The following is a 25,319-nucleotide window of genomic DNA, read 5'->3' as shown; positions in this document are numbered from 1 at the left end:
GTGTTGAAGCATCGATATTCCACCAAGAATGGATGGTAAACCAGGATGTAATGATCAGCCATCATGGGTTTTCAATGTTTACAGAGATATTGCTTTATTAAAACACCATTAGTAAACTCATTTTTGTGGTGCCGTTATTTTCCGTTTTCGTGGCTATCAGATAATAACTTTTTCTAAAAAATTAAAACCTGTGAAAAATTTGTAATATAATTTACGCTAAAGGTATGATGTATACCACTATGAAAAGTTGATATTTATAAATATACATGTAGATGCCACAATCAGCTGTGAAGATAGTATCAAGAATTGATATTGTAACATCGAACAGATGTAACGTGAACATCTGCCTGGCATATGAACTTTGATGTAAATACTATATGTACCTTAGATACAAACATGTTCATTATCAGTTGGTCATCTCCTCCATATATATACATAGCTCTATTCCTAATGTTCGACCCTCTACTGATAAGATATAAACCTAACTACCATCTGCTTATCCAAGACTATTACAGTTCAGTGACCTTAATACTGGACATGTAGGGGCAAGACCGGGGCTCGAACCAGAGACCTCTGAACACAAGCCGCATGGTCTATACCGATTGAGTTACCTGGTCACGAACGTCAACCCAGTCCAATTCCGCTACATATATATACTGTATTCGTGGCAATTTGCGCCCAGAGCGCTTATTTAATTGTAACAAAGGGGATGCTTATTAATGAACCAAAATGTAAGTTGTGGACGAAAAAAGTCAGCCATATTTTAAATCTTTCTGTACTCATGACACATTATCTGTTACAGTAAACCTGTATATGCCTTTTATCCTTTGAGACACATTATTATGTCGTGATTCACATGTTAAAGACTCCTATGGTCATGTAATATGTGATACAATGATGTTAAAGGCATCACATGTTGTAAAACATTGTTAAATCCGTGAAAGGGGACATTTATACAACTTCAACTCTTCTCCAGAAAGGGGGAGGGGCGTTTATAGGGGAAGGGGCACTAATTATGGCGAATATAGTACAAAATGAAAACAAAATGAATCCTAATCTAAAGTTTTCACTGCAGATAGGTAAACATAAACCATTTGTGGTCAAACTATAAACCTTGCAACTACACCAAGCGGGAATTCAAATCTATATCTGGGTTTAAATTCAACACAAATTTTAACACAAATTGATCAGTGATCATTATCAAAAATTAATGTGAATTATGGATTTGTGCTTTTATCTTAGATAATCATAACCACAATTTAATAATTTATGAAAGATCGAAGGAACACTTAACTGATTGTAGATCATGAGCATGACTCGTAGATGGAAATTGATTAGATCAAATTTAAATATTACACAAGCATATGAAAAGACTTGTTATCATATCAAATCAAAAACTGGAAATATTTAAAAGATGATTATCACCGTAATTAAAAATAAAAGCATGTAGGATATTAGTTTTAATGGGCAGAAGTACTTGACATCAAAAATCTACCAGTGAATTAGTCAGAGACTTCATGCCTTCTATCTGGTATAAGGATTGCAGTGTACATTTTGGTTGATTGGGGTTCCTATGTTAGGCCTCAAGGGTTGCAAGTGTGGTAGAATTTTAGCAGCTGACAATCTATAAATATAATGCACCATTCTATGGTTCGGGGAATCTTTATCTAATAAAGGCTTACCACTCTGTTGGATCTGCAGCTCAGGAGCTCTTGTATTCAGGGAGAAGCTGGCTTACTCTTTCACCCCTGTGATTCCATATCATAGTTTTATTCCAGTCTTTATACAACTGTGTCTTCAGTAAGTTCTAGAGATGTATTCACAGCTCCTTTTGTTCCCCATAAATAATTTATTTATAATTTTCAATGAAGTTATAACTTGAGTAACTCAGTAATTATCCATACCTGTCAAGGGTAAATTTTATTTGCAAACTGGAGATCTGCATTTTACTGAAACTTCTGTAACTGGAGTTTACATTTACTGATTCGCCATTCCATTCCAAAAATGAAAGGTAGTGTTGGGAATCGGTTGTAAAATGGTAATCGATCATTTTAGGACACTTTACTAATTACGATTTTATAATCCACTATTTATAGAAACCCAAAGGTGGAGATTTATTATTTCACCTTTTACTTTTCTGAAGAATTTTAAAAAGATATCCACTGAACGAACAGTCATGAGAAGAATTTTTTTTAATTCAAATTCTGAGTATCTATATACTAGGCCACCCTAAGGTGGAGACACAATTAACCACCACATTAGGCCACCCTGAGGTGGATACACTAGGCCACCATGACACAGAGGTGGAGACACATTAACCACTTGGCCACCATGACCCACAGGTGGAGACACCTTAACCACTAGGCCACCATGACCCACAGGTGGAGACACATTAACCACTAGGCCACCATGACCAGAGGTGGAGACACTTTAACCACTAGGCCAGCATGACCCACAGGTGGAGACACATTAACCACTAGGCCACCATGACACAGAGTTAGAGACACCTTAACCACTAGACCACCATGACCCACAGGTGGAGACCCAAGTGAGACATTAACCACTTGGCCACCATGACCCACAGGTGGAGACACCTTAACCACTAGGCCACCATGACCCACAGGTGGAGACACCTTAACCACTAGGCCACCATGACCCACAGGTAGAGACACCTTAACCACTAGGCCACCATGACCCACAGGTGGAGACACCTTAACCACTAGGCCACCATGACCCACAGGTGGAGACACCTTAACCACTAGGCCACCATGACCCACAGGTGGAGACACCTTAACCACTAGGCCACAATGACCCACAGGTGGAGACACCTTAACCACTAGTCCACCATGACCCACAGGTTGAGACACCTTAACCACTATGCTACCATGACCCAGAGGTGGAAGCTCAATAGAAGAATATCAGAAGCTCTAACCAATGTGCCTCTAGGGATATAAAGACGAAAAGCATGTTCTAGAATGTCAGACATTTTGTAATCTTCACTTAAGTATACCCTATGTTATGCTTAGTAATGTTTTCTTCAGACAAAGGAGTGTGTACTGTAATAATGTCCTGTTAGGTGGGAAGATGCTATTTGATAGATGAGCCCTATCTCTGTCTGTATCAGTTAATTATAGGCAAAAATCTTATCAATTGGATCAATATTTCATAAATCTCCATGCCAGCTCCTTTAAAAGTATTGGTGGTGGGTGTACAGCTCTCTCTATATATATATATATAAACATAAAGATCTTCATTTGGCTCCAGTCAGCAACATCCAATATTTTGTCAATAATAACAGCCAATTTCACCTTTAAGAATTGGTTAGCAGATTTTTATAGCATTTTTCAGTTGCTTTACTGATCAGAATAGTTTTTTTTAATTTTAGGATGAACTTGCTGTTATTAATGGTGTATCCATGTTGTAAAGCTGTCTGATTTATTGAACTTTGAACTTATAGTTTGATCAATTCTAATACTTTAAACATTAATTTATAGTTTAATCAGTTCTGTAATAAATAGAAAAATAAAATAAAATAAGAAATACCTGGTAACAAGATTGATCTGACCTTGACCTTATGAATATGAAGATGATGTATGTGATGACCTTGACCTTGTAATATTTTGAATGATATAGAATGTGTTGTTATAATGATGTAATTAAATGTCTTAAATCAATTTGTCTGTGAAAATCAATTCTGCAGTAATGAGATTGTAATGAACACAAAATTGAGTAATACATCACACTGCATTAGGCGTACAAAGAGCAGATAACCCAATACAAAATGTTTATTAGATCAATAATTCTTTGCCGGATGTAGGATGACAAATGGCTGCTAAACTGGCCTATAGCGACAGATTGATGGAGAGGAACGCACTGGGGCTGGTTAACCTAAAATAAATGGCAGATTCAGGAGAGGATAAGAGGATGGTGTGTTATAGTGATAGATGTATTTAACCATACAGATGTTCACACAACATTTAGGAAAGGAATTTAATCTTTTAAAGGACAAAATAATTCCAATGATAATACAGTATAGGATAATCATCTGGACCAGTATAGATATTCTGCTGGTATTGACAGGTTGTCGGATTTGAGATTGAAAATGTCGTACAATAATGCCTGACTACACAGGGATCTGGAGTGGACAGTGGCCTTTTTCTTAATGTTACACTGTTACAGTAGTTCAAATGACCACCGGTGACTGTAAGACTATAATGCTAAGCATTTTATTAGGATATCTGACCTGAAGGGTCAGGATGACCTCCATGTATTTTCATCATGCATTGTCCTTCGTTGTGCGTCGTTCGCTGTGCGTAAAATTTTCATTCAAATAATTTCTTCTCAAAAGACAAAAGGCCTAGGATACTGATATTTGGCCTGCAGCATGCTGGGATGAAGGACTGCAAAGTTTGTTCAAATGAATGACCTTGACCTACATTTTAAGTGTTTGCCACTACTATTTTCTTTGAGGTGTTGTATGGTGCCAATAATCAGATGACCGTTAAGCCCAATGGGCCTATTACAGGTTTTGCTTGTGTTCTGTCTCCTTTGTAGGGGTTTGATGTCTGGTCGTTATCTTTCTTTACCATATCCAGTATCCCATTCTCAACCAGGGTGATTTATGGAGGGCCCAGGTTAATGAGGTTTAGGAGAAAGGTGTATCCTATCAAAAACTACTATACTACGCTCAAAAATGTAAAAATTGTCCAATATTTATTTTCAAAGTTGCAGTCCAAAAGTAAATGGCTAGTCTGGACACCTTAGCCACAGGTTACAGTACTAGTGTCCATGTAGGTTTTGTTGAACTTTCAGACATGTGAATATACAGGCCATTTGAACCACAATTATCATCACACAACTTTAGATTCTGTGTCATTTTTATGTGATTGTAAAAACTTTTTAAAAAATTAGGGTGCGAAGGAGAGGGGTGGGATGGGATTAACTCTTTGAAGAAATAAAAAGAAACAAACAAGCATTGATGATGGAAGATTTAATTTTGTTTACAGAGGAAAGTTACTTTGTATAATAGTATTTATGGGAATTTAAAGTGCGCTTGAATATGACGGGCAACTGTCTGCCTAACCTTGTCGCAATTGAATTATCATGCAGGGTATTACTGTTCAATTCAATAGATGGAATGAAGGAGTTAAGTGCCGAGCGTAGTGGATCGATGGTAGTGTCATCCCCCTGATTTCAATCATGTTGGATCTTTTAGACGCCATCAAGATTCTACTGTATGTGAAACAAGCTTAATGGTTATTATCTGCTGAGGAAGTATTTTCACAAAAGAAGACAACGAGAGACTTTTAAAGAATAAAAATAGGACATGGCGACAACTTCATTCTATCTTAGAACATACTCTGTTGTCATGGTTACTGTAAAACCTTTTACACCATTTCAGAACAATATTACATCATGAAGATTGGTTTTACAAGTTTCATAGGTCATTCTGTAAAGTACACAAAATATTTCTCTAGCTTTGCTCAAAATTATTAAGTGGAGTTATTGCCCTTGATAAAAAATTTCCTATGTCAGATTTTGGTAATGAACATTGACTGCACTCAGTGTGTTGAGTGGTAAGACAGCATGGTAAGCCTTTGTTAGTGAAGACAGCAGTAATTATCACACTTCCCACCGCCCCTATTCTGTTCTAATTCTGCCTGACTACAGCATGTGTTAGTGATGAAGATAGCAAAGTATTTTTGGTACAGCCCTACAAATGTATGTACACCAGTAAATATCTCCATCAGCTTTGTTGTACTGCATAAACTGTGATTCAGAACATTCTCTTTTCTGAGGAAAGTTTTAAAAAATATATCTCATGTCAATTTATGAAGTTGTGCTGTTATGAATTTCTTATAACAAGGTAATTGTACTACAGCTCGTTTCAGCGAGGTGAAGATTTGGCTGAGAAAATTTTATGTAGAAACCATCTGTTTCTCCTGAAATAACTACATACCTATAACCTATGTAGTAAGCACATAGCTCTCAGGTATATACTACACTGAACTCTGCTGGGCCAACTTTACCATTTTCCACATACCATATTTGACTCAATAAACGCCCAGGGTGCTTCAAAAACAGAGAGAAATAAGGGGGTGTTAAATAGAAATATGGACTAGCCTTTCATAAAGATATTGCTACAAGAAGCATTTGAATCAAATTTGAATAACATTTGATAAAGAAATAAAATAAAGAATGCTTCCAATGGGAAGCATGATTTTCATGGAAATAATTGGCAAGTTTATTCAGTTTATTTTTTTTCATAACATGAATGTTAGGTAATATATGGGATACCAATGTTATGAGCATCATACAGTTGTAAAACATTGTTTAATCCATGGGATGATGAGGTGGGGGGGGGGGGGGAAGGGGGCATTTATATAACTTCACATCTTTTTCCAGAAGAGAGGAGGGGCACTAATTACAGTGAATTCTGGTAAAGGAGACAGATATTAATTTTCAAGACAAATATTAGGGGAGCAAATTAAGGTGAATATGGTATATATTACCTAATGAGGTAGGTGAATCCACTTCTGGATGGAGATGCTGTACAAGGTGCATGTATATGGTACAGCCCAGATCTTACATAACTCAGGACTGTCAGTAGCTGTCTATCAAGTGTATAGTGTTCTACAATTATAAAGGTTCAAAATGGCACTCATAACAACTGTTATTAACTCATTCAACCCTGAAATTTCATAATGGACTGGTCTAGGCTTTGATTTAGATGAGTCTAAGTGGGTTTTCATGGGTGAATAAGTTAATATACCAGCCTAGCTTCATAGTGGGTCTTGGTAATCTTCAGGGCTCAATGAAAAGAATATTATTTCTCAAGAACAAATCTCTCAGGAATATGCATCACAGCATGGCATCATCAGACAAAAACAAAACAAAAAGTTAAATAATTTAGAAGAATGAATTCTGCAATGGATACAAATACAAAAAAAAAATCCATGATTACTTTCTTGAAATTGATTTAAAGCCCACTACCTTAATGACAGTTTTTTTTTGTTTTTTTTTTTTAATGTGATTGTAAAACAAGATTGATAATTAAGTAGAGTCCCAAAAGCTTACCGTAAATACTACACTCATCATTACCTTCTAAACATGTTAGTAAAATAAATCAAATGTTAATTTCCATAATGCGGGTCATCTTATGTTTCCCGCCATCATCCTAATTTTCATGCGTTAGTTGATTATCACTGCTTCAGACGGCAAAATGGCGTTATGAATCTTCACTGTAAACATAGGTCATGGAGGGGATGTTGCATTTATTTTGTGTTGTAACCTCATTTTAGGCCATCAATATGCATTTTCTTAAGTTTTTGCTGTTTTTAAGAAACTTTAACTTTTAGTTTTGGTAAGGTAGCGGGCCTTTAAGTAATTTGTTAGATATTTAACTGATGTTTGTGGGATATGTTAAAAAACTGTTTACGGCTTTCTGACCCGATATCTAAGATGGCTACCAAAGCTGCCATCTTGGAAACACATTTTAAACTTCTGCTCGAGTTTTATCACTGTGATTTGATTAGCTGAATCTTGCCTGAAATGATCCTAATATAATCTCAAACAAGTGTTATTATTTTTCAAACAAGTGTTGTTATTTATCGGGTTAATTGGAAATCCAAGATGACTACTAGATAAATGGCATCTTGAAAACACAATTTATAAAAAATCTGAAATAGTTTTCATTGGTGTTGAATAATTGTAGTAATGTAAAGGAAGGTCAGTCCACAAGTGTTACATCTTTACTGTGTATACACCAAAAAAGAATGTAATGTGTGTCGAAAATCCAAGTCATGCACTATACAACTGTAAACATATTTCAATCCTTTTCTTAAACGGGCCTCGAACAATTCATTATCTTGACTATTCCCACAGTTTTCAGTGTTTCTCCTATACTTAATACAACTGGTGCCAAGGTTGCGATAGAAATCATATTGGCCTGTCTCTTGTTAGCTCACCTGGTCCGAAGGACCGAGGTGAGCTTATGGGATACCGCAGCGTCCGGCGTCCATCAACAATCGACTTCTTCTCCATAACCGCTGGTCGGATTTCAACAAAATTTGACTGGTAGCATCCTTATGGGCTTACTAACTGAAAATTGTACAAATGATGGGGCTGATCCCCGGGGGACCTGAGGGGCGGGGCCAAAAGGGGTCAATTTGGCTATTTCCATATAAACGACTTTCTTCTCTGAAATCAAGCATGGGATAGCACTCATAATGCAATGGTAGCATCCTTTTAGGGTGGGGATTCAAAATTGTACAAATGATGGGGGCTGACCCCTGGGGGCTTGAGGGGCGGGGTCAAATGGGGTCAATTTGGCTATTTCCATAAAACGACTTCTTCTCTGAAACTAAGCAAGAGATAGCACTCATAATGCAATGGTAGTATCATTATAGGGTGGGGATTCAAAATTGTACAAATGATGGGGCTGACCCCCCGGGGGCCTGAAGGATGGAGTCAAAAGGGGTTAATTTAGCTATTTCCATATAAACGACTTCTTCTCTGCAAACTAAGAATGGAAGCAGCACTTATAATGCAATTGTAGCATCCTTATAGGGTTGGGATTTGAAATTGTACAAATGATTGGGACTGACCCCCGGGGCCTTAGACACGCAATAGATGCCACGAGGTTCAAAAAGGTCAATTAGGCTACTACTTTCAATATAAATTACTTTGTCTCTGAACCTATGTATTCGATAGCATATTTGTATGGTATCAATAACATCATTGTATGGTTGTGATTCAAAATTAAACTTTGGGAGTCGATTTTGCTTATTTTTCTTTATTGTCAGAGTCTTGTGATAATTACTAAACAAAAAACCAGGTGAGCGATACAGGCCTCTGGGCCTCTTGTTTGTATATATCTTTTCAAGTTGATTATCTAAACTTGATGAATCACAAATAAAAAGTCAATTGAAGTCTCTTTTTAACTAGTTATTGTTTATTAGACTGTAATTTGTATACTAATTACTCAATTTATTGTTTGGCACTGCTAGCCAAATTTCCTGAGGATTTTGGTTCGGCTGACCTGATTTTAGTTGTTGTGTTTGAGTAAGGACAAGGTTACAGATGTTTAATCACCCATTTGACTGGTAACAGAAACACAGATACACTTACATTTCTCCACTCACTTTGTTATGAAGGATGCATTTGTTCTACAACTACAAACAGGTATGTTTGCCAAAATCAGTGAGGCCATTTAGTGTAGGTAGGTATGTGCCAGGTTCTGTGCTATATTCACCCCATGGCTGAGACCTACCAGCAGGAAATAAGTTAAAGAGAATAAGCCCCAGAAGCAAAGGGAATAAGGGGAAGTTAATTATAACCAGGTGTTTCATGATATGTATAAAATTATTATAGTAGTCATGAAATGAGTCCAGAATTTAAGTTGCATAAAATTATCAAAATTCACAAGAAATCGGTACAATATTCAGGTAAAACAACTATTTGATCGAGTTACATGAAATATATCACACATGTTCTGCCATTATACAAATTAACTCCACCTCTTGTTTTTTTGGGTTTGAATCCCACCTGGCCCCTCCTCGCACCAAAATTAGGTAACTTCAGCCAAAAAAAAATTTACATCAAGGAGAAAAACTTTTGTCTCAAGTCTGCACTTAGATACTAAACTTTTCTCTACTTATTCCAGCTTTTCTCCACTTCCTCAATCTAGGATGCTCTTAAATGACCCTGGCTTGTTTATGAGGACAATACAAGCTATGACTAGAAAACAGTTGAATTTGTTACATACCCTTTAATAGAACGTAAAACAAATTAAAGGTATTAAATAGTACAACTTACGCAACATGTCAAAAGAGTCTTGTGTATAATTGGAGTTGTGAAAATTGAACATATTCGTATTAGGAGTCAGATCAAAGACCTTATATTGATGAGATGATTTTATTGTTGAATTGTAATTTTAAATCGAAGAAGATAGGATATCTTTCAGATTTTTTAACATTTGCCTTTTTATCTTTTGTTTATCAAACATTGCCTTTTTATATCTACCAACCTCCATTTACTTATAGACATAAATTCCACCAGACTTTGACTTAAAGTCTTGTTTTCAAGAAAGTGTATTGGGTATGACCTTCATAACTCCCAAGGTCAGCCTTATCCTGGGTAGTCTGAGGGAGATTATAATGTACTGGTGATGAAGTTTAATGTTACTGGAAGTCAGATAGGGGGTGGTAGGCAGTATATCCTTGTATTATTGATATCTAAGCCCCTCCCCCCCCCTATCATTAGGATATGGTTCCTCCACCCCTATCTCTGATAACTAAAGCAACCCCCACCCCAATCCCCACCCCTACTCCCCATTAGGAGATGGTAGGCTTCCCCCACCCTCACTAAGCCTTACCCCTCCATCCCCATCCCCACGCCCCATTTGGAGATGGTAGCCCCCCCCACCCTCACCAACCCCCACTCCCATTTGGAGATGGTAGGCTCCCCCCACCCCACCTCCTATTAGGAGATGGTATTATCTATATAATGATAACTAAGCCCCCCATTACTGACCCCTCCCGCTCCAGTAGATACTCCACAGTCCAATAAATGTGTCTATCTAACACCTCTGTAATTGATCAGATTCATAACCCTGTTGGCTGGTGATTTATCAGCTAGGTCGCCCACCAACTCCATCATCGAAAAATTTCTACAGTATACATAGTACACAAGAAAATGGTAGAAGTTAAATTTTTCAATATGCATATTTTAATGTTATTAAAATCATTATATGTAGAAAATTTAACACTTAGCAAAGATCTCTAGTTCTTTCAGTATGCTAGATAATGGCAGTGTTTCTTCAACAGACATGTGTAACACAAGAGGAGAAAAACTGGAATTCAAACCTGGGACCTCCGATAATTAATGGAATGCTCTACTGCTGAGCTACCTGGTTACCGATGATTGATCCAGTCCAATTCCACTACACATATTTCAAATCATTAGAAACAGAAGATATCAAGCTTCTTCAATACATTAAGAAATGTCTTTAATTGGCCAAGAGTTTCAAATAGCAAGTACATCCTTGATACAATGGGTATGATGGTTGTTTATCATTGCCACTGTTGTTGCTATGGTAACCATTCTGAACACCTATAACGAAAATGAGAATAATTTGTCAATTTCTCCAACATTGAAGAAACTTTACATTCGTGAAGATGTGTCTCAAATAACTGCACATTCTCAGTATTTCCTTTCTACTGATTTTCCATTGATATTGATAGGTGTGTCAGAATACCTGTTTTCAGTTTAACTCATCCACCCCTGGAGACACATTTGAACTCTTATTATTCAAAGGCAGGGACAGTTCATTATGAATTTTTAGGGGTGATATGGTTAAGCCGAAAAACAATGCCATTTCCCAGTCATGGTGTATGCCTGTAGGAACTGAAATATATCCCTCGGATTAAATGTTTTAAAATGTTTCATCTCAGATAAACCAAACTTGTCAAACAAGAGTCTCCTGCAGTGTCTAAATCCAGTAAAACAATACATGTAATATAATCAGTTTTTGCCTCAGGTTCAACCGTTTTGTGACAGTGACAGTGACAATTATGTTATTTTGTTTGCATATACCCAATGTTCAAACATGGCGCCTGAACAAAAACAAATAAGTCTGTTGGAAAAATACATTTGTGTAGACAAAGTGAACAATTTTGATCAATACCAATTTCATTCATGTTGCTGACAGTTTAATGTTAAAATCAGTCGTTACTACTGTAGAACCTTACTGTATGGACCCGAACACTAGAGTGCAGTTTGTTGTCACTCAATCTGTTGCATATATGGTTACCAAGTTTCTTTGGTTTTATTTTGCTTTATATCCTTTTAACTGTTTGGGTTATTTGATTCATCTATCCCTAGGCCTGTAGACACATTTGAACTCTTCAAATTCAAAGGCCCGGAGAGTTCATTTTAATTCCCAGGGGATAGTGGGTAAAACACATGCAAAGTTTAGGGGGTGGAGTAAACTAGAGAACTCGGGAAAAAAATCACCAAATTATGAGAGATTGCTCTACATGGGTTTTGAACTTGTAACCCAGAGGTGTAGAATGAAGGGACATCTTACTACTTATCCACCATAGCCACTAATCTTTTTCATCCCTTTAACATTTTAGATCTTGGATTTAGTTAAAACAATGATAGAGTAAAGCCAGAGTTTCCAAGGAAAACATTTGATCCAGCTACCAGTTCCTTATAGATGTTTCACATGGTTGAGAGCAAGTCACACATTATAGCTATATAACTGCTTGAAATCATGGTCCAGAGGTGCAGGGCTTGTAGCCAGATTGTCAGAAAACTAGCTAGTCACTCAGACCCAGAGGTGGAGGTCACACCTTAATTTCTGGAAACAAACTTGTATGAATATGATGAATATGACGACAGTGATAGTAACCCCTAGAAAATTCTGGATGTATGTTTCCTTAGAAATCTGTATACCGGTATGTAATAGTATGGTTGTTGTAACATAAAATACTCTTAAAAACAATCACACAATAAGATCATGATTAGTATTGTTTTGAAAATTGGTGGCTTTCTCATAAGAATGATAACCTTGTTGACGGTAAGAGCAGATGGGAGCCGAGGGGAGAAGGAACACTTGACATATTTTACAGTTAGCTAATGATATCTGTTTACACCAGTGAATGTCAGCCATACAACATGTTCATAACAGATATTTTACAGCTGTTTGAACATAAAGTTAAACTATGTGTACTACTTCACTATTAAAGATGCTCCACCGCCGACAGAGCATACGCTCCACCGCCGACAGAGCATAAGCATACGGTAAATGATATTCATCATTTGAACAATGATTGGTTTTTAATCGTGTATGTATATGTCTAATTGACACAAAAAATAATATAAAATAATTTATTTCGCCTTTGGTGCATGCACAATCAATACTTTATTCCATATAGGATATAGTGCCGCTTAATTTTTTCGGATGCAATTAATTATTTTTTCATATTTTTAACTTGAAGTAAAATTAGAAGCTCTTTAATGTTCCTCTCCCGTAGAGTTAGAACAAAACAGAACCCTCCTGACAAATGGTACAATAAGTTAGTTGAAGTGAAAGTGATCTCTGGGGCTACCACCAGGTTAAGATGTCCAAACACATTACCAAAAGGCCTCAATCCACCTTTTGCTTTTGAATTTTAATCCCATATCTGGCAGTTGCCAGGTACTGACTGCTGGTCGGTGGTTTTTCTCCAGGTATTCTGGGTTTCCTCCATCATCTAAACCTGGTGTGTCCTTAAATGACCCTGGCTGACTTATCACACCAAATTAAATTCAGAACCTCTGTTTAAATACCACCTGCTCAGTAAGACCACTTTTTAGGAGTCCTACACTACCAATCTAACCTGTGTATAGAGACCACTTTGCTATTCAGACCATTTCCCCCTTGGGTGGTCTTTATAGACAGGTTTGACTGTAGGACACTGATAATAAAAAGTAGAAGTGCTATAATTAGCTGGATTCAGAATCAGAATTTTTGCAATGTTTAAGTTTGATTACTTTTATGTTGTATGATTTTTAATTACTAAATGAAACAAAAGTTCAACTGAAAAATCTATGAATATTTCATTCATATGTGTATAGCCATGTTGTATAATATGTGATATACAGTAACTATCTTCACAGCAACTGGACAATGGATAAAGAAAACAACTTCCGTTGCTACAGATTCTGTCGCCATGACGACAAACCCGAGTCACTGGATGTAATTTCCTTAGTACCAAATGTTTGAGAAGATCATGTCGGACATATATTGATAGATTGTATAAATAGCATTCCTTATTCCTGTGTCGATCCAAAGTAGGGCTCTCTCCTCCTCTCAGCTCACCAGTACTTGTTAATATTTCCTATGGAGTGAATTATTTATGGTGCGGAGGTAAATGCCTGTGCTCAGATTTCTATAAATATTGATCATTTGGTTTTATTTAGAAGATATGTCCTGTTTTACGTCTTGATTTATTTTGTTTATAGAATATTTATGACTCACTGCAGTTATAAAATCCTCTATGGCCCGAGATATGATTCTAAGCAGTCTCATTGAACATGTGTAAGGGGTCCGGTAAGGGTATGTTAAATAGTTATACAAACAAACAATGCAAATTTTTATTAGGAGATGCAATAAATCTCCATTCATTTTGCTATGTGAAGTTTTTGAGCACATTGTGTTGCCAATGTCTGCAGTACATCCTACCCTGCCCTGTGGTATCAAATTGTGTCCCTTCGTTTCACATCTTGTCCTGTCGTTTTACATCCTGCCGCGTCCAATCCTGATTTGTTAATACTGAGGTTGGGGCATTTTGTCTTAAAGACAATCTCTAGTTTACAAATGGAAGTTTACATGGCAAGTTCTTGCTAAATATCATTTTATGATGTCTTTGTGGGTTTTGTATATATGAGTTTTCCTGTGTGCGAGATTGTCACTTTGAGAAATAAATAAGCATGTGTCTTATATTTATTAAATATTCTATGTTGTACCATGATGTTAATCATGTTAATTCATGATACAATGTCATTTAATTCATGATACAATGTCATTTTCTTGGTATTACTAAAACTGTACAATTCTAGCATTTCACTTCAAGTCTTGGCCTCAGCTGTCTTTCCCACTTTGAGATATTCCAGAATCATAATTTATCAAATAAATAAAGAATTGTATATAATTTTGCTAAATTTTATTTACTTTGTGTTTTCCAGGTACATTTGAAATGTCATCAGAAGCAGAAGACGACATCTATGAGGTTGTAAACATCGGTAAGATCAAAGCTCACACACCGAACCTCCGGGTCGTGAACCTGTACGGAATCACGTTCATTGACGATTCACACATTGAGCTGCTCGCCTCCAACTGTATTCATCTAGAATGTGTGGCCTTGAACTTTTGTCTCAGGGTCAAAGGGTCATCCTTCAAGGTCCTTCTACAAAGATGCAAGAAACTGAAAACTTTACTACTACAACATACAGGTAAGTGTTGATAAAGAAACAAGTAAAGGAACCATGACGTCACGTGACACATGGGAGAGGGGAGAGAAAGAAATTGATTAGAGAAAGAATGCATATATGAATATTTGAAGTGTAATGATAAAAATACTTGAATAATCTGGAAGTTACAGGTTTAATTTAAAGTACACCAGATTATTTTTTTCATGGCTACAGAATTCACAATTTTAGTTTCAAATCAAGTTACGGACATACATTTTTGTGAAATGAAAACCTGTAAAGTTAAATGAGTTTCAATCTTATCAAAGTTAATAATCATTTGTAGAGAGAAACTTTTACAATTCACCTTAGTAGCGCAAATTGGTTTACAATAACAAGATTCACCTTCTTAGTCTCTTATCCTGACCAATATTTTCGCTGATTTTACCTGTTGTTTTAGGTGTGGTAGACCAACACATGATCGCCGCCCCTTGGGAGATGTCCGTGATCCAGGAATTGGATCTGACATCTACAGAACTCTCCACAGTGTGTCTGGAGAGCATGCTTCTCCGAATTTCTGGGTTTACCTTCCTCGGTCTAGGTTACTGTGAATTCTTCTCTGATCGTGTAAGTAGGATTATACAGGTATTTGGTTACCTAATTACTATATCATGGAGGCATACCTGTAGGCTATTTCATTGGAGCTGTACCGACAGAATGGATAAGGTGTCATGCATTCTTCTTTTAGGTAGACAAAATTTTGTTGTTTTTCTAATTACTGTCATTTGAGACCTTTATAAAAAGTTTCAGTGTCACAGTTTAGGTGGAAGAGAAAAGTCCCTTTGAATTACAGTAACTGTAAACTTAACAATTGTGGCTTGAAGCTGGCAACCAACCAGTGAAGACTTTGTGGTAGAAAGGTCCAACACTATAAATCAACATTCTTTCACGGCTGCTAATTTTTTCGAATATACTTATATCGTGAAATTTACGAAAGTAAATTGCATGTGAAAGAAAGCTGGTTAACAGCACCTGAAAACTTATGCCCACAAATTTTCCCCTTTAATCTGCTCAGCTCTGCACTAAACCGCTGTCCCTTCTTGATAGATTAAATCAATGGATTTCAAGTCATGTCAAAGGTCAAGGTCAATTTTGATCAGTCCATGTGTTTTTCTACAAGTCTTAAAAATTATCACTTCTGAAGAAGTTTCATCAGTTTAACCCATAAAATGTATAAAGTCATAAGAGAATCTTTATAATTACATCCCTAATTTTTTTTTTCAGATTCTAGAACTGCTGATTTCGAGAGGTAAACTGAACCATTTGAAGGCCATTGATCTTAGTTACACCAACGACTTATCAGAAAGCGCCATCTACCAGCTACTACATAAACTAGGGGGCAACCTAGAGGGTGTAATGATTGCAGGCAAACCCAAACTGACAGAAAACTTCTGGCTCAATGTGATATCATTCTTAAAGAACATCAGGTGAGTGGGCTGAAAATGTAGCAGCCAGATCAAGGTTTGAACCTGGGACCTCCAAACAGTAGCCAATGCTCTACTGATTTAGCTACATGGTCACTGATGATCGACCAGGTCCAATTTCACTACATTTCTCCCTTCTTTCTCTAAGTTTTCTCCCTCAAAGACACAACAACTCACAAGTATGCATATTCCCTTCTTAATGTACTCCCAAAGCTTGAAACAGGGCTTGGCAAGTTAGCCAATTTCGTAACAGGAGATGAGAAATTGTAGCGACCAGACCGAGGTTCGAACCCTGAACCTCCGGACACTAGCTGGAAAGTCTACTGATTGAGCCATCTGGTTACTGTTGATCAACCCAGTAAACTTCCGCTTTAGTTGACAATTTTAAATAATGTAATTAGAGCACTTCTTTTCATGCTAAATTTGTCACTAATTATTTATCTCAATTAAAAAATTAAAAAAAAGTACTACAAAAAGTACTAAAAAGACCTTGGTGCTTTTTAGGTCTTTTACCATGACAATGGGGACACACCTGGTACATGTATAGTTCCACTCCATCCTTGTCCTGTCTGCTTCATTGAATCCTGTCATGTCTCGTCTTCATATATGGAATTTAGAGCATTTATGTCTTCTGACATTTTGAGGCATTTTTGAGAGGAGAGTGAGCCAAAAATTAAAACCCTGAAAAATTATACTGCATTCACATATCAAAAATTTTCGTGATTTTGAGCTGTTTTGTCAAATTTTCGAATATGTTTTGAGAGTATATATGATTCAACTATTTCTTAATTTTGTGGGTCAAATTTTCACGATCATAGCACAATGTTCTGCGAAATCATGAAAATGTCTTTCCCACAAAAATAACCAGCTATACGGGATGGAAAAAAACAAAACATATATCAATTATTTCCTTCCTGCAATCAATGATAAAACCAAACAAGAACGCTATTTATCGTTTATAATTTTTTTTCAATAACATTTCCTATTGATCCTAAGTGGATTCCGAAGATTGGTCGTTCAGTGCTCAGTGAATCAATTGTATTTACTGATAACTGATATCTGACTAGTGTTTGTAAGCTTCTTTTGCTGTAGTTACAGAACACAGACTTGCTGATATGGGACAAAACACCGAGTCAGCATCCCCAGACAATAGGATTGGGTTAATAAATCTATTTTTCCTTGGATAGTACTGCCGACCATTTCCATCAATTACCTTTATAGAAATGATTAGGCCTTATGCCCGTCTTTGTCATCTTGTTTGACAAGCCTTACTACTGTGTCCATTAACAAAAGCTATCTGGCTGGTATACTATTTCCATAAAAGCACAGAAAAAAGACCGTCTCAATTCACTCCATGTCTCGTTTCCTTGCCCCTCTCGACAGAGTTTAGGGTATTCCTATTTACAAGCCCATTTCTATTTCCTCCCTAGGTTGGGAAAGATCCTATCACTGTATTCACCAAAGGCATATGCAAGTTTACTGTAACAGATTAATGTACCATGAGTACAGAAAGATTTAAAATATGGCTGACTTTTTCATCCACAACTTACATTTTGGTTCATTAATAAGCACCCTCTTTGTTACAATTATATAAGCCCCCTGGGCGCCAATTACGGCAAATACGGTAGTCTTTTACTGGAGTACTGAAAAAACAGCCCACACGTCATGCTAGACAATGGCGTCATATCAGCAATGTGGCCACCATTGTTGACATCATCATTAATATTGACGTGTTGCAATGTCCATTTGATGAAGTTGTATGAAAATGTTTCAACACAACTTTCATAATATCTATTAAAGTATGGAAGAAAAATAATCAAACATAGGCCTATCAGGTTAACAGGGATATCTCAACATGAAATATTTTGACCCTCAACCCTTGATAAGCCTTACATTAACTAGCTAAAATCTTTCATTCAGGATGAGGTTAATAGAATCTTTTCACTCCCTTTAGGGTGAGACAGAAGAATCTCAACCAAAGGGGTAAGATTTTTAACTTTTCAAACATGAGGCTTTGCCAGTGGCTCAACGAGCTTTCCAGTGGCTGTCAACATGAGGCTTTGCCCAGTGGCTGTCAAACATGAGGCTTTGCCCAGTGGCTGTCAAACATGAGGCTTTGCCAAGTGGCTGTCAAACATGAGGCCTTGCAGGGTGGCTGTCAAACATGAGACCTTACCCGGTGGCTGTCAAACACGAGGTTTTTCCAAGTGGCTGTCAAACACGAGGCTTACAGAGTAGCTTTCAAACGCAAGGCTTTACAAAGTGGCTGTCAATCATGAGACTTTGCACAGTGTTTGATAGCTAAAGAATCTTATCCCAAAGGTGAGATAGAAAAATCTCACACCGTTAGAATTGCGGATATCCCTATCCTATGGAACTTGCAAGAGATATCCCTGTCCTATGTTAGAGATATCCCTTTCTCCCATACTTCACAAGGATGTCCCGTGGTTGCGATGGATAAGAAAACTCTACCTTACACGTTGGGGTGTAAGACAGCTCACATGCGCTAGACAATGAAATTATGTCATTAATACATGCGGCGTAGTCACAGCATGCATTGTCGATGACGTCCTCAATTTTGACGCATAACTACGTTTCTTTGATCATAATGTGATGAAAATGCTGGAAAGCAATGTGTTTTTCATATTTTTTCAAATAAGTATGGGAGAAAAAGAATCAAACTTGGTCTGTCAATTAGACAGGGATATCTCAACTCGAGTGAAAGATTTTTGCTGGTCAACCCGAGGCTTGCTGAGGGTTGGCGGCCAAATCTTTCACGAGTGATTCTATTAGTCCATGTAACACATATCCATGTTCACATCACACGCCTATGTAAGATTCTATTGATATAGATCAATTTTAAGTTTTACCAATACAAAAATACTCTCATCCGCTAGTGTGTGATTGACTGATGGTATAGATTCGGTGGCTGGCTTTAGACTGGAATGGCTTATAGTAAACCTGGTACCACATGCATAATTCATAGGAGGACAAGTGGTAGACAAATAGGTTAAATACCACACAATGTCGCAACGTACAAGGGCTAATTGTCATGTCACATCATTTCTTGTCTCGAGATGAAAATAAAAATAAGAGACTTATGTTGTAGGAATGGGAGATAGTATCGGAGCTATCTGGTATGGTATGGTAGCGTTTATCTGTATCAGAGTTAGAAAATAAACCATACGAAATCAATATCGAGCCATGCTCCTTTAAGACAGACCAATTTGTTGTGTGAGTGAGAATAGTAATTGGCCGTCCTAGGCAAGGAATTTCTCTATTGATTACCAGGAGTTTTATGTCGGTTGTTAGGTAGCCGACAAAAAAAAATATTCCAGGAAAAAAACTTAAACCAAGGTGTGGCGTCGGTGACAAATCACCGTGGCAGCTTGCTAGGGAATAAAAATAACATTAGGTATGTGTTTACGGCAAATACATTTTATTGTGTAAACATGCTGCTTGTTTGTGAGGTAAAAAATACATCACATCACCAGACAAAAAACTACATCACATCACCAGACAAAAAACTACATCATATCACCAGATAAAAAAATACATCACATCACCAGACAAAAACTATATCACATTACCAGACAAAAAACTACATCACATCACCAGACAAAAACTACATCGCATCATCAGACAAAAAAACTACATCATATTACCAGACAAAAAACTACATCACATCACCAGACAAAAAACTACATCACATCACCAGACAAAAAAACTACATCACATCACCAGACAAAAAAATACATCACATCACCAGACAAAAAAATACATCACATCACCAGACAAAAAACTACATCACATCACCAGACAAAAACTACATCACATCACCAGACAAAAAACTACATCACATCACCAGACAAAAAAAATACATCACATCACCAGACAAAAAAATACATCACATCACCAGACAAAACACTATATCATATCACCAGACAAAAAACTACATCACATCACCAGACAAAAAACTACATCACATCACCAGACAAGAAAACTACATCACATCACCAGACAAAAAAAAATACATCACATCACCAGACAAAAAAATACATCACATCACCACACACAATCACATCACAAGACAAAAAACTACATCACATCACCAGACAAAAAACTACAACGCATCACTAGACAAAAAACTACATGAAGTAATAAGTGGCAATCTAGAAAGGTTTCTGGCTTTCAGGAATCATTCAGGGTCCATAGTTAAGATAAAATTTTCTTTAAAATTATGTCTTTTAATCATTTTTTTCTAATTCATTTACTTATTGCAACCCTTTGGGATATTTGAAAAACCTCAGTGATAGTTCTCTGATATGCCACTGATATAAATTGAAGGAAATGACACACAATCTGAATTAAAATATTTTGTTTCAATGATAACATCTATGCATGTAAATTCACATGTCTTGACATTTGTTACCTATTTATTCTTTAGTTATTAAGGGGCTAAGGTGGCCGAGTGGTTAAGATATCCCAACATATTACCACCAAACCTGTAGTGTAGGTCACACGTTTGAATCTCATGTGGGGCATTTGCCAGTTTCTGACCGTAGGCCAAGGATTTTTCTGCGGGTACTCGCCCTTTCTTCTGTCACATATTAACCTAGTGTATCCATAAATGACCCTGGCTATTAATAGGACATTAGATGATAAAACCAAACTTTATTTATTAATTTATTTGTTTGTTTATTCACAATTTATTTATTTATTTATTTGTTTATTCACAATTTATTTATTTATTTATTTGTTTATTTATTTATTTCCCTAGGATCTGTGTTCTGGGTACAGCCAATGGATGGTTCCTGAAGATGCAGAGCAAGGTCCACATTGATCAGGTGATTGAATGGTATGCCCAGAACTGTCCGCGGCTGGAGCGCCTGGAAATCCAGTGGGATCCCGACACCATTCGCTTCTCGGACAAGAGTAACAAATTTGTAGACCACCTCAGGTAATGTCCATCTCCAGTACCGTAACTTAAGTATGGTTACAATGTCATTTGTCCCCTTAGGTACAGTGCTTTTTCTTATTTTTTGAAATTTTGATTTTATTAAGGATTTGTCTTACAATAACGAAAATGAATTTTTTTTTGATAAATGAAAACATTCAGAATTTTCTTTTGATATAAAATTTTTCTTTGACTACTAGTTTTCAAACTGCATAAGAACATACAGTACATGTATACATACTCCAAACTTGTTATTACATCGTTTCCTTTTTCATGTCAACACAATGTAACCAGCTGCATCTTCAATGAACCAACCTTATTGACGGAAATATATGTATCTCCTATGAAAATGAACTATAGAATATTTTATTTTAAAGATGCTCCACCGCTGACATAGCATAAAAGATTTTAGCAATAAGTGACATATAATTGTGTTAACGCAAGCTTTTAGCGTATTAATTAACACAAAGGTACATACAAACTAATTTATTTTACCTTTGGTGTATGCACAATCAGTACTTAATTACACATAGGGCATAGTGCCATGGAATTTTTTCAGGATGCAATTAATTATTTTTGATATTTTAAGCCCACTACCTCTCTGAAGTAAAACATAAAGGTTTCTTAAAAAAACATTAATAACATCAGAATATATATACCGATGGCTTAACATAAGCTCACACCAAACATATGCAAGATTTCCTCCGTAATTTTTGATAACAGTGGAGAGTCATTTTGCTGTTTTGCCATCTGGCGCACCGATAGTTAAATACTGCGCAGTATTCAGTATGACAGCAGGAAACATTAGACAACCCACGTTATGAAAAATAACATTGTAGACCTATAATATCTATATTCCTGTTTCGTGAACAAAAGACATGCAGTTGCCAAGGAAATTACATAACTAATTTGCATCAAATATCAGGTGACCGTTAAGGCCCATGGGCTTCTTGTTCTCAATTAGCTGTTGATAGGTTTTGAAATCAAGCATCATAATATCCTGCTGAAACTATAATTATGCGAAATAATTGTTTCTCTGTATTTTGTAGGTTACGCTGCCCTAATATGAAGTCTTTCACACTAAGTGATGGAGAATATTACGAGATGGTCAAATCAAATTTCGAGAGAGCTGACCGAGTGAAGGTCGTTAGGACAACCACAAACTACTCAACAAGTATCGTCAGTCTCCTGTCCTGTTACAAAGATCTTCTCTTCAACTGAGAGATATTTCCCCTTACAGAGCCTGTAACTGGTATTGGTGTTTTCATGTCTGCCAAAGACTGTGAAGGTCAAGGTCATTTGACTGACCATTTGGAATCTCTGCATGTTTCCATCATCAGTTAGCCGAAAAAAGACAGATCAGAAGGAGCTTGGGTACACAGAAGATTCGTATAAAAAATTGTGATCCCAATCCCTTTGGATTAGTTTACCCACAATCCTCAGTATAGCTGTCATGTGATACCTCACCGTGTGACCTTGACCTTGTCTTGTGTCAGTGAAGGTCATTAGTATTGATGAGAAAGTCCAGAGTTTGTTCGATAGGTAAAACTTATCCTTGTTTGAGAGTGGTAGAAAGAAACCTAGTCATTCAGATTGTAACGTATAAACCTACCAGGTTAACAAGTGCTTCACATTTTATGTCTTTACATATGTTACCTTAACAAATCAAACATGATACCGATAATCAAATGTTAGACTTTAAAAAAAAATCAAAATTTCCCATCACTCTGATTTAACTACAGATGAAGGAACTCTAAAAGGATATTTAACTATGCATTTATATTACTTTTTCAAAGCTTATGCAGTAGTTTATGTGAATGCAAGGGGAGATAACTGCTACTAAATGTATTGTTTTTTAGACACCAATGAACCTTATGAATCTAAAATTAAATTGAAAGATATAATTAAGACCCAATATTAATTGCATTCTAAATTATTGTATTATATGAAGCATTTGTTTTGTATAAACTTTGGTTTTTGTAGTTGCAGTTGAAAACATATAATTATTAAACTATTTATCACTATTGTGATTTATAACGATCATTAAGGTTGGTGATTTTAAAGCCCCTAACACCAATAGAATATATACAGAGATATTTTCTTGTGATAGAAGGTAAAGAAATGGACACAAATTAAAGCTGAACCCGTTGCTGTGAAATCAAATATATTGTAGATATATTATGTAGATTTTGATAGTTTGGGACAAAATGTGCAATTAGATATACATTTACTTGCTATTTATGATAATATGTTTCAGAGACTTTATCTATATACTTGTTAATTATTTTTATGAACTAAAGAATTTATTATACAAAGTGATCTTGTCTGTTGCTAGTAGATTATATCAAAATGTTAAAAATAAAAACTAGAAGATTGGCTCTCAGGGCTAATTGTTTAAAAATCACTCCTCATTTCAAAATCAAATTCAAGTTGTTTTTTTCTATGGATTGTCAGAATTGATGTAATGCATTCTGATTTAATAATAGAATCTCAATAACCATATTCAACTTAAAAAGTGCGGTCAAAATATCGAAATGATGAAAATGGCGCTATTTAGGATTAAATTTGGGCTAGCATTTCACAAAATTAATGCAGTAAGATATTAATTAATTTACGAAAGAAATCACACAAGGAAACCTACATGGTTTGTATAGTTTGTATTTATGAAATCTCGCCATTGTAAATCAAATTGAGGCCTCTAAACAGGGAGGAGTACTTTTATATGGACAGAGCACATTTGGTCAAATATGGTAAATCATCTGGCATATTTTGTGTGTTAGAATTCGCAAAAACAAATTAAATGTAACATAAAGTATGAGTTAGAGATCATGAAATTAAAGGGCTATGAAGAAGTTGTTAAACTTAAAAAACATGGAATTAAGTTGGTAACATTATTTTAATTGTTCCGCCATTTTTAACAGTGATACTGCTAAGACATTAACTACCTGTGTGGGACATCTGTTGTCTAACCTAGCGTTGTTTATTTTACCTGTAAGGTAATTATACTTATCGGGTTGTTGATTGTCATTAAACTAATGAAATACCATTAACATGGTCTGTTTTATATCTGTCAACCCTTGTCACTTGTGGTCTTTAAATATGTTGAAATCACCCAAGAGTACTGACGGAGTGAAATAAAGGAAAGTAACGCTGATAGATCAGATGCTAATATCAAAAGTATTTTTATTTTTTAAGCACATCGTGATTATTTTGAAGTGATCACTAAGGCGGATTAAACTGTACTTAAATTTGATGTCTTATTTTGTTTGGCAAAGTGAATGTGTCAAAAGACTCCAAAAGCCACTTATAAGTGTTGGTCTAAGTCAATATGCCAATCTGTAAGTGGCTTTCTGCTGTATCAGAACAGAGTTACTCCCCTTTGTTTTATTTTGTCTGGTAATTGAGTTGTAGTTTAGTTGACTCTTGGCCCTGAAAATGACCTGTGAAGATTGGACTTGCTGATATTGTGCGTCCTTTTAACGGCTTTTGTCATTTAGAGATGTTAACAGGTTTTGGTGGAATTCTCCGAGAAAAATCACCAACCTGCAATCAATACCTGGCAATTTAAGCTCTAAACTTGGAGAGCAAGTATTAGAATGAATACTCCACTCTCATTTGGCCGCTACGAAAAAACCAGGACAGAGCTGTTGCCTTTGATCTATGAGGAAAATAACACAACCGACTAATAGAACCTTACATAGATCTGTCAAAGAGATAGGTATGGAAGTGCTTAAAGCTTACAGGAAAATACTTTTTCAAGATATTTTCAAGACATTTTTGACAATTTGTGCCTGTTAGCTGTATTTTTACTACCCAAGTAAAAGACAGCTATGTTTTCCGCAATGACTGTCTGATAAAAACGTTTCATTTCTTTCTTTAAAATATCATTGGAGAACAATGATTTAAACATTAGTCTGTTAAGC

General features: G+C 36.1%; 1 protein-coding gene across 6 annotated transcripts in view; it reads left to right on the top strand.

Moving 5' to 3' along the window:
• LOC138335150 (F-box/LRR-repeat protein fbxl-1-like) overlaps nucleotides 1–24,442 on the top strand; it is a 63,034-nt gene extending 38,592 nt beyond the window's left edge. For all 6 annotated transcript variants that reach the window (XM_069284104.1, XM_069284102.1, XM_069284105.1 and 3 more), the window contains exons 3-7: nucleotides 14,734–15,000; nucleotides 15,416–15,582; nucleotides 16,240–16,442; nucleotides 21,220–21,399; nucleotides 22,446–24,442. In XM_069284104.1, coding sequence (XP_069140205.1) covers nucleotides 14,734–15,000; nucleotides 15,416–15,582; nucleotides 16,240–16,442; nucleotides 21,220–21,399; nucleotides 22,446–22,617 — 989 coding nt within the window. In that variant the 3' untranslated portion in view covers nucleotides 22,618–24,442. The remainder of the gene's footprint in view (nucleotides 1–14,733; nucleotides 15,001–15,415; nucleotides 15,583–16,239; nucleotides 16,443–21,219; nucleotides 21,400–22,445) is intronic.
• The last annotated feature ends 877 nt before the right edge of the window (nucleotides 24,443–25,319 follow it).

This window comes from Argopecten irradians, chromosome 11 (assembly GCF_041381155.1).
Source record: "Argopecten irradians isolate NY chromosome 11, Ai_NY, whole genome shotgun sequence".
Classification (NCBI taxonomy): Eukaryota; Metazoa; Mollusca; class Bivalvia; order Pectinida; family Pectinidae; genus Argopecten; species Argopecten irradians.
The sequence above is the reverse complement of the archived record's forward strand: the minus strand, read 5'-3'. Positions and strand labels throughout refer to the sequence as shown.